We start from the raw sequence: 11,077 nt of genomic DNA on the forward strand, positions 1-11,077 counted from the left end.
GGTTCTTAAACTGGGTAATTATAAACACATTCTAATCAAAGTCATTCACAAAGTTAGACACTGAAGCTTGTTTAGTCTTCCATTAATACGAATAACATTTGAAAAATTCCTAAAGAAAACAGATGATATTCCATGTCATCATACACAACAGGAACCCAAAGATGCTACACACCATGTTCCCCCCACTCGCAGGGGCCCTCACTACTTGGAAACTCGACCGCTCTCTCTTCAAACTCAGAGTGAAGGACCAACCTCACTTCCTACCACTGAACTTGGGCCTGGAAGGAGCCTGGCTGCTGCTCTGGCTCAGGCCCCCTCTTCCTCATCGCTCACACCCTCCGCAGACGTGGGATCCAAGGTATTGACCCTGAGCAGATGCTCCAGGACCTGCCACTTGCTGGTCTCCGCGTAGGCCCGGGGACCCCACAGGAACTCGTAGCGGGCGGGGTCGCTGTGGGGCACCTGCCAGTATTCCAGGTAGCCCTCCTGCACCCACACTTTGGTGAGGAGCTCCCTGGGCTCCCCGTAGATGGAGTGCTCCCTCCCTGCATACACCCCCATCACGCTAAGTGCTTCCCAGATCTCCTCCTCAGGGGCGCGTTCACAGTACAGGGCGATCAGGCACAGGACCATCACCAGGAGGCCGGCCTTGGGCATGCTCTGCCCATCGCTCAGCACTGCATCACAGGTGAGGCCCAGGGTGGGGACCAGGACGTACGTGCACTCGCGGGGGTCCACCTCCTTCACGTCCACACCAAACACCAGCTGCATGCACTCGCAAGCTTGGCTGAAGACCACGGGGAAGTGGTCCCGATGGTCACCGAGGACCATATTCAGCATCTCCGCCTTGCAGATCGGCTCCTTGGTGCGATACTTGAGGAGCAGGAACGCCACCAGGTCAGCCATCAGCACAGTAAGTGCCTCCTGGGGCAAGGACTCGGCATAGGCGGAGAAGGAGGGGGGCGACGGGGGAGGAGGAGGACGAGGGGGAGGCGGCCTCCTCGCCCGCAGCCCCGAACACCTGCGCCTCCACGGGGCCCTGGGCCTGGACTGGGGCCTGAAGGTCAGCCTCAGGCTGGCGCAGCTCGCTCATCTCGACCAGGGCCCTGATGACTGGGGTCGGGCCGCCGACGGGAGTCTGGGCAGGGGTGACAGGTGGGGACCACGGACCTGGGGGAGAGAGGGGGTGTGAGCGGCCTCGGCGGAGAAACGCACCCTGGGCAGCTCTGACAAAGGCCACTTACAGGGCTCGCCTGGAGGGGTTCCCTCGGGCATCACAGGGGCGCTCCTCCTGGGCGGCCTGTTCCCTGCCAACCTGAAGAAGGAAGCGAGGTGGCCCCTCAGGGTGCAGCCAGCACAGCCCCAGGTGCCGACCGGGACTGAGAGGGCTGTGGGGAGGTGCGGTGACTTGGGCCTTGTGGGGTCCCCTGTGTTCTGGGACGGGGAGCCCCTGGGTGCACACTCAGGGCACACACCTCACCTTGACTCCTGGCGCTGCCTGGGCCTCCTCTGCTCTGTGGCCTGAGGACATGTGCCTCAGACCTGGGCCTTCGCCTCCCGGTTCCTGGAGCCCCTGTAAGGGGAATGGAGGGCGCACCTCGGGTGTAGGTTGTGCCACAGCCCTGGGCCCCTCGGTGCTGGTAGGAGGGGTGGGCCGGACTCTGTGGGCCCCCCATTGTTCCGGGGATTGGGCTCTCCTCAGTCCTCTCCCGGGGTCCACACCTTGACCCCGGCAGATCCTGGGACTCCTCCCTCTGCTGACCTGATGTTTCCCCTCAGACCAAGGTCCTCGCATCCTTAGACGCCTCCATCCCCAACCACGTGGCAGAGGTGAGAGCCTGCAACGTCAAGTCAGCCCTGCCCGGGACCTCCCAGGGCTGACAGCATGGGCGAGCTCCTCTGAGGTCCCCTCTGTCCTCCCACAGGGTCCTCACCTTGACGCCCGGCAGGACCTCGGATACCCCCCTTTGCCCACCTGAAGCCCTGCCCCTTACCCCAAATCCGCACTCTCTCTGGGACCCGGATGTCAGGAAATGCTGCCTGGGGTCATCCCGCCCCGCTGTTGCCCAGGGCTGACCACACGGATGGGTTTCTGTGGGCTCCCCTCAGTCCTCCCTCAGGGCCCTCACCTTGATTCCACGCAGGACCTGGGATCCTTCCCTCCGCCCACCTGAGACACCGCCCCTTATACCCGCTCCCCAGTCTCTCCGCGGCCAGGATGTCAGGAAGTACTGCAAGCGCTCATCGCGCCCTATGGCCTCCAGTGCGACCTGGAGCTTCTCGATGCCTCATGCAGGGGGCCAGAGCCCCTCCCTGGACCCCCACAAATCCATCTGCCATGGCCAACAGCCTCCACCGGATCACAGCAGCCCCAGCGCCTGCCCCTCTCAGCATCACTTACGCCCCTCGTGGCCAGGCGGCTCCTCCCCGCACCCTCCCCCACTACATCCCCCCATACACCCTCCCCCACCCACCACCTGCTGGCGTTCCGCTCTGGGCCCTGCAAGCCGGGCGCCCCCCCATGCTGAGAGAATTTGGGAGAAGAATGGATGAACACAGCGAGACGCTTAACAAAGTGTTAGAAAATATAACAAAGAGCCATACAGAGCTGAAGAATACAAGAGCTGAAATGAAAAATACACTAGAAGGTACCAAGAGCATATTAGATGATGCCGAGGAACACGTCACCCAGCTGGAAGGCAGAGTAGTGGAAATCACTCAAGCTGAACAGATAAAAGAAAAAAGAATTTTAAAAAATGAGGACAGTTTAAGAGACCTCTGAGACAACATCCAACACACTAACAGTTGCATTATAGGGGTCCCAGAAGGAGAAGAGAGAGAGGAAGGGTCAGAGAACATAATGGAATATGAAATAGCTGAAAAGTTGCCTATCCTGGGAAAGGAAACAGACGTCCAGGTCCAGGAAGCAGCCAGAGTCCCAAGCAGGATCAACCCACAGAGGACCACATCCAGACCCACTGTAATTCAAATGGCCAAAATTAAAGATAAAGAGGGAATATTAAAGCATCAAGGGAAAAGCAATAAGTTACTGACAAGGGAAATTCCATTAGGCCATCAGCTGCCTTCTCAGCAGAAATGCTGCAGGCCAAAGGGAGGGGCACCATATTTCAAAAACGCTGAAAGGAAAAACCCTACACCCAAGAACGCTCTACCCCGAAAGCCTGCTGTTCACATGTGAAGGCGTGATCAAAAGTTCTGCAGAAAAGCACAACTAAAGGAGGGCAGCACCATGAAACCAGCTTTTCAAGAAATTTTAAAGGGACTTCTCGAAGCTGTAAAGAAAAGGCCACAGTTGGAAATATGAAAATTACGAGGGAAAATGTCATTGTTCAAACAAATGTACAGTAAACGTAGAGGAAGCATGCAGGAAGGGCACATGACAGAAGTAGTAAAACCATCTGTATCCCCAAAAAGTAGATGAGGGATATGCAAAGCAAAAGGATACATGATATCCAAACCGTTAAGCATGGGGGAGGAAGTACAAGGCAGTGTTGTGAAAAATGCATTTGAATTTAAGAAATCAGCAACTTAAAATAACCATATGTACAGAAACTATATATATATATATATATACACACACATATATATATATATACACACACACACACCCCATACGTACATACACATATATAAACATACAGCATATATATATATATACGCTTGTGTATGTATGCATACATATATCCACACATATTTAAACATACAGTAATGTGAAATATTAGAAGCATTCTTGTGAGGGACAAGTCTTAGAAATATTTTATCACCTCTAATTTTTGAAACTGCACTGCAATAGGGAGCCAGAGCTATGAATTTCAAAATAAAGAAGAAATACGTAAACGGAAAAGAACTAGTATTTCGTGTTACCACATGATCAACTATCTCGCAAATTCAAAGGAAGGTGCCCATGGAATACTCAAATGAATAAGGGATTTCAGAAAAATAGAGGATGGAAGGTCACCACCGCCAAATCAAGAGCCTTGCCGTGCAAGAGCAATAACTATTTAGAACATGTATTAGAAAATGCCTCATTTTAAAACGGCAATAAATTTTAAAAGTTACCTAAGAAGACGCCTAACAAATATGTAGACGAGGTCTTTATGGAGACATTATACAAGTTTACTGGAAGACTCAGGTTCAAGGGTTCCTAAATAAAAAAGCAGCATAGCATACCCAATGATGGGAAACGGTATACGGCGACCATGTCGATCCTCCTTGTTTATAGATTTACAGAATTAGTGCTATAACTTTATCTGCCAAGATGACAGTCAGTTTTGAGCTTCTGTCTTCTGTTCCCATGATAAATCCTAGAAAACTATAGGAGGGAGAATGAAAGAAACTATATCTATCTATATGTAGATATAAAATATATCTATATAGATATAGATATATAGATAGAAAACAGATATATAGATATAGACGGAAATAAAATGTTCTCTCACCTTGGCTCCTGAGGGGAGCCAAAGTGAGGAGCAGCGGGAGGACTGCGGGGCTCCTGGGACCCAGATCACGGTTGGAAGGTGGGTTGTCCCTGCCTTCAGCCCTGGGAGGCCCTAGGGCGGCATGAGCACACGTCCGGACTTCAACATCCGGGTCCCACAGAGACTGGGGACTTGTGGTGAGGGGTGGCGCCTCAGGTGGGCAGAAGAGAAGCCTAGGGCCTAGCAGGACAGAAACGGAGGACCCTGAGGGAAGACTAACGGGACCCTGGACCCCAGAACAAAGTCGGCCCTGGAAGGCCAAAGTGTGAGATGAGCTCTTGCAGCACTACCTGACATCCTGGACTCAGAAAGGCTGGGGAAGGGGTGTAAGGGGCGGGGTCTCAGAGAGGCTGGGGAGGGGGTGTAAGGGGCGGGGTCTCAGAGAGGCTGGGGAGGGGGTGTAAGGGGGGGAGATTCTGAGAGGCTGGGGAGGGGGTGTAAGGGGCGGGGATTCTGAGAGGCTGGAGAGGGGGTGTAAGGGGTGGGGTCTCAGGCGGGCACAGGAGAGAATCCCAGGTCCTGAAAGGAGTCAAGGTGAGAGCCCTGAGGGAGGACTGAGGGGAACATGGACCCCAGAACAGTGTGGGCCCTGTGAGGCCACAGGGCGGGATGAGGACGTGCAGCACTTCCTGACATCCGGGTCTCAGAGACGCTGGGGAGGGGGTGTAAGGGGCGGGGTCTCAGTGAGGCTACGGAGAGGGCATAAGGGGTGGGGTCTCAGGGGGGCACAGGAGAGAATTCCAGGTCCTGCAAGGAGTCAAGGTGAGGGCCCTGAGGGAAGACTGAGGGGAACATGGATCCCAGAACAGTGTGGGCCCAGGGAGGCCATAGGGTGGGATGAGCACGTGCAGCACCTCCTGACATCCGGGTCTTAGAGACGCTGGGGAGGGGGTGTAAGGGGCGGGGTCTCAGAGAGGCTGGGGAGGGGGTGTAAGTGGCGGGGTGTCTGGTGGGCCCGGGAGAGAATCCCAGGTCCTGCGTGGAGTCATGGTGAGAGCATTGAGGGAGGACTGAGGGGAAGCTAGGCCGCAGAACAGAGTGGGCCCTGGGAGGCCATAGGGAGGGATGAGCACGTGCAGCACTTCCTGACATCCGGGTCTTAGAGACGCTGGGGAGGGAGTGTAAGGGGCGGGGTCTCAGAGAGACTGGGGAGGGGGTGTAAGTGGCGGGGTGTCTGGTGGGCACGGGAGAGAATCCCAGGTCCTGCGTGGAGTCAAGGTGAGGGCCCTGAGGGAGGACTGAGGGGAACATGGACCCCAGAACCGAGTGGGCCCTGGGAGGCCATAGGGCGGGATTAACACAGGCAGCACTTCCTGGCATCCGGGCAGCACTTCCTGACATCCGGGTCTCAGAGACGCTGGGGAGGGGGTATAAGGGGCGGGGTCTCTGCTGGGGGGAGGGGAGAATCCCAGGTCCTGCAAGGAGTCAAGGTGAGGGCCCTGAGGGAGGACTGAGGGGAACCTGGACCCCAGAAGAGAATTGGCCGTTGGAGGCCATAGGGTGGGATGAGCACGGGCAGCACTTCCTGACATCCGGGTCTCAGAGACGCTGGGGAGGGGGTGTAAGGGGCCCGGCCTCAGAGAGGCTGGGGAGGGGGTGTAAGGGGCAGAGACTCAAGGAGCCTGGGGAGGGGGTGTAAGGGGTGGGGTGTCTGGTGGGCACCGGAGAGAATCCCAGGTCCTGCGTGGAGTCAAGGTGAGAGCCCTGAGGGAGGACTGAGGGGAACATGGACCCCAGAACAGAGTGGGCCCTGGGAGGCCACAGGGCGGGATGAGCACGTGCAGCACCTCCTGACATCCGGGTCTCAGAGAGGCTGGGGAGGGGGTGTAAGGGCCGGGGTGTCTGGTGGGCACGGGAGAGAATCCCAGGTCCTGCGTGGAGTCAAGGTGAGGGCCCTGAGGGAGGACTGAGGGGAAGCTAGGACCCAGAACAGAGTGGGCCCTGGGAGGCCATAGGGCGGGAAGAGCACGTGCAGCACTTCTTGACATCCGGGTCTCAGAGACGCTGGGAAGGGAGTGTAAGGGGCGGGGTCTCAGAGAGGCTGGGGAGAGGGCATAAGGGGTGGGGTCTCAGGCGGGCACAGGAGAGAATCCCAGGTCCTGCAAGGAGTCAAGGTGAGGGCCCTGAGGGAGGGCTGAGGGGAACATGGACCCCAGAACAGAGTGGGCCCTGGGAGGCCATAGGGCGGGATGAGCACTAGCAGCACTTCCTGACATCCGGGCCTCAGAGAGGCGGGGGAGGGGGTGTAAGGGCCGGGGTCTCAGAGAGGCTGGGGAGGGCGTGTAAGGGGCGGGGTCTCAGAGAGGCTGGGGACGGGGTGTAAGGGGTGGGGTCTCAGAGAGGCTGGGGAGGGGGTGTAAAGGGCGGGGTGTCTGGTGGGCACAGGAGAGAATCCCAGGTCCTGCATGGAGTCAAGGTGAGGGCCCTGAGGGAGGATTGAGGGGAACATGGACCCCAGAACAGAGTGGGCCCTGGGAGGCCATAGGGCGGGATGAGCACGTGCAGCACCTCCTGACATCCGGGTCTCAGAGACGCTGGGGAGGGGGTGAAAGGGGCGGTGACTCAGAGAGGCTGGGTAGGGGGCATAAGGGGTGGGGTCTCAGGCGGGCACAGGAGAGAATCCCAGGTCCTGCGTGGAGTCAAGGTGAGGGCCCTGAGGGAGGACTGAGGGGAACATGGATCCCAGAACCGAGTGGGCCCTGGGAGGCCATAGGGCGGGATTAACACGGGCAGCACTTCCTGACATCCGGGCAGCACTTCCTGACATCCGGGTCTCAGAGACGCTGGGGAGGGGGTATAAGGGGCGGGGTCTCTGCTGGGGGGAGGGGAGAATCCCAGGTCCTGCAAGGAGTCAAGGTGAGGGCCCTGAGGGAGGACTGAGGGGAACATGGACCCCAGAACAGAGTGTGCCCTGGGAGGCCACAGGGCGGGATGAGCACGTGCAGCACCTCCTGACATCCGGGTCTCAGAGAGGCTGGGGAGGGGGTGTAAGGGCCGGGGTGTCTGGTGGGCACGGGAGAGAATCCCAGGTCCTGCGAGGAGTCAAGGTGAGGGCCCTGAGGGAGGACTGAGGGGAAGCTAGGACCCAGAACAGAGTGGGCCCTGGGAGGCCATAGGGCGGGAAGAGCACGTGCAGCACTTCTTGACATCCAGGTCTCAGAGACGCTGGGAAGGGAGTGTAAGGGGCGGGGTCTCAGAGAGGCTGGGGAGAGGGCATAAGGGGTGGGGTCTCAGGCGGGCACAGGAGAGAATCCCAGGTCCTGCAAGGAGTCAAGGTGAGGGCCCTGAGGGAGGGCTGAGGGGAACATGGACCCCAGAACAGAGTGGGCCCTGGGAGGCCACAGGGCGGGATGAGCACATGCAGCACCTCCTGACATCCGGGTCTCAGAGACGCTGGGGAGGGAGTGTAAGGGGCGGGGACTCAGAGAGGCTGGGGAGGTTGTGGAAGGGGTGGGGTCTCAGGCAGGCACAGGAGAGAATCCCAGGTCCTGCAAGGAGTCAAGGTGAGGGCCCTGAGGGAGGGCTGAGGGGAACATGGACCCCAGAACACAGTGGGCCCTGGGAGGCCATAGGGCGGGATGAGCACTAGCAGCACTTCCTGACATCCGGGCCTCAGAGAGGCGGGGGAGGGGGTGTAAGGGCCGGGGTCTCAGAGAGGCTGGGGAGGGGGTGTAAGGGGTGGGGTCTCAGAGAGGCTGGGGACGGGGTGTAAGGGGTGGGGTCTCAGAGAGGCTGGGGAGGGGGTGTAAAGGGCGGGGTGTCTGGTGGGCACTGGAGAGAATCCCAGGTCCTGCATGGAGTCAAGGTGAGGGCCCTGAGGGAGGACTGAGGGGAACATGGACCCCAGAACAGAGTGGGCCCTGGGAGGCCATAGGGCGGGATGAGCACGTGCAGCACCTCCTGACATCCGGGTCTCAGAGACGCTGGGGAGGGGGTGAAAGGGGCGGTGACTCAGAGAGGCTGGGTAGGGGGCATAAGGGGTGGGGTCTCAGGCGGGCACAGGAGAGAATCCCAGGTCCTGCGTGGAGTCAAGGTGAGGGCCCTGAGGGAGGACTGAGGGGAACATGGACCCCAGAACCGAGTGGGCCCTGGGAGGCCATAGGGCGGGATTAACACGGGCAGCACTTCCTGACATCCGGGCAGCACTTCCTGACATCCGGGTCTCAGAGACGCTGGGGAGGGGGTATAAGGGGCGGGGTCTCTGCTGGGCGGAGGGGAGAATCCCAGGTCCTGCAAGGAGTCAAGGTGAGGGCCCTGAGGGAGGACTGAGGGGAAGCTAGGCCCCAGAACAGACTTGGCCTTTGGAGGCCACAGGGCGGGAATAGCACGTGCAGCACTTCTTGACATCCAGGTCTCAGAGTCGCTGGGGAGGGGGTGTAAGGGGCGGGACTCAGAGAGGCTGGGTAGGGGGCATAAGGGGTGGGGTCTCAGGCGGCACAGGAGAGAATCCCAGGTCCTGCGAGGAGTCAAGGTGAGGGCTCTGAAGGAGGACTGAGGGGAACATGGACCCCAGAACAGAGTGGGCCCTGGGAGGCCACAGGGCGGGATGAGCAAGTGCAGCACCTCCTGACATCCGGGTCTCAGAGACGCTGGGGAGGGTGTATAAGGGGCGGGGTCTCTGCTGGGGGGAGGGGAGAATCCCAGGTCCTGCAAGGAGTCAAGGTGAGGGCCCTGAGGGAGGACTGAGGGGAACCTGGACCCCAGAAGAGAATTGGCCGTTGGAGGCCATAGGGTGGGATGAGCACGGGCAGCACTTTCTGACATCCGGGTCTCAGAGACGCTGGGGAGGGGGTGTAAGGGGCCCGGCCTCAGAGAGGCTGGGGAGGGGGTGTAAGGGGCGGAGACTCAAGGAGCCTGGGGAGGGGGTGTAAGGGGTGGGGTGTCTGGTGGGCACCGGAGAGAATCCCAGGTCCTGCGTGGAGTCAAGGTGAGAGCCCTGAGGGAGGACTGAGGGGAACATGGGCCCCAGAACAGAGTGGGCCCTGGGAGGCCACAGGGCGGGATGAGCACGTGCAGCACCTCCTGACATCCGGGTCTCAGAGAGGCTGCGGAGGGGGTGTAAGGGCCGGGGTGCCTGGTGGGCACGGGAGAGAATCCCAGGTCCTGCAAGGAGTCAAGGTGAGGGCCCTGAGGGAGGGCTGAGGGGAACATGGACCCCAGAACAGAGTGGGGCCTGGGAGGCCACAGGGCGGGATGAGCACGTGCAGCACCTCCTGACATCCGGGTCTCAGAGACGCTGGGGAGGGAGTGTAAGGGGCGGGGACTCAGAGAGGCTGGGGAGGTTGTGGAAGGGGTGGGGTCTCAGGCAGGCACAGGAGAGAATCCCAGGTCCTGCGTGGAGTCAAGGTGAGGGCCCTGAGGGAGGACTGAGGGGAACATGGACCCCAGAACCGAGTGGGCCCTGGGAGGCCATAGGGCGGGATTAACACGGGCAGCACTTCCTGACATCCGGATCTCAGAGACGCTGGGGAGGGGGTATAAGGGGCGGGGTCTCTGCTGGGGGGAGGGGAGAATCCCAGGTCCTGCAAGGAGTCAAGGTGAGGGCCCTGAGGGAGGACTGAGGGGAACATGGACCCCAGAACAGAGTGTGCCCTGGGAGGCCACAGGGCGGGATGAGCACGGGCAGCACTTCCTGACATCCGGGTCTCAGAGACGCTGGGGAGGGGGTGTAAGGGGCGGGGTCTCAGAGATGCTGGGGAGGGGGTGTAAGGGGCGGGTACTCAGAGAGGCTGGGGAGGGGGTGTAAGGGCCGGGGTGTCTGGTGGGCACGGGAGAGGATCCCAGGTCCTGCGAGGAGTCAAGGTGAGGGCACTGAGGGAGGACTGAGGGGAACATGGACCCCAGAACAGAGTGGGTCCTGGGAGGCCATAGGGCGGGTTGAGCACGTGCAGCACCTCCTAACATCTGGGTCTCAGAGAGGCTGGGGAGGGGGTGTAAGGGCCGGGGTCTCAGAGAGGCTGGGGAGGGGGTGTAAAGGGCGGGGTGTCTGGTGGGCTCGGGAGAGAATCCCAGGTCCTGCGAGGAGTCAAGGTGAGGGCCCTGAGGGAGGACTGAGGGGAAGCTAGGCCCCAGAACAGAGTGGGCCCTGGGAGGCCATAGGGCGGGATGAGCATGGGCAGCACTTCCTGACATCCGGGTCTCAGAGACGCTGGCGAGGGGGTGTAAGGGGCGGGGTCTCTCCTGGGGGGAGGGGAGAATCCCAGGTCCTGCGAGCAGTCAAGGTGAGGACCCTGAGGGAGGGGTGAGGGGACCACACCCTCACCACAAAGAGGGGGCCCACAGGAATCCCTCCTGCCAGCCCTGGAAACCCCCGTGGGGCCCGCACGCCAGCCTCCTCATCCAGACGGCTGGTCTCGGCCAGGGGGCCTTGCTCCATGGGACTGGCCTCAGGCCCTGGCAGGGGGCATCGTGAGCACTGGGGAGACCCCTCCTCACACAGAGTACTTGGAGCCCAGCCGGCCCTGCCCCCTTTGTCACCCGTGGGTGTCCCAGAATAGGTGGGTACATTGCCCCTCACTTCCTCTTCTGGCGTCTTATGGAGGTGAGGCCTTGGCTGAAGGAGATGGGTCACAGTCAGC

The 11,077-nt window shown here is 59.8% G+C and overlaps 1 protein-coding gene across 1 annotated transcript; it reads right to left on the bottom strand.

Annotated features, from left to right (window-relative positions):
* Window positions 1–306: 306 nt before the first annotated feature.
* On the bottom strand, window positions 307–1,166 carry LOC130706326 (melanoma-associated antigen 8-like). Its single transcript, XM_057537716.1, is given in 2 exon segments — window positions 307–976; window positions 978–1,166. Coding segments are annotated over 2 exon segments (786 nt in total). The 5' UTR covers window positions 1,094–1,166.
* Between the last annotated feature and the right edge of the window lie 9,911 nt (window positions 1,167–11,077).

Source organism: Balaenoptera acutorostrata, chromosome X, assembly GCF_949987535.1.
Source record: "Balaenoptera acutorostrata chromosome X, mBalAcu1.1, whole genome shotgun sequence".
NCBI lineage: Eukaryota > Metazoa > Chordata > Mammalia > Artiodactyla > Balaenopteridae > Balaenoptera > Balaenoptera acutorostrata.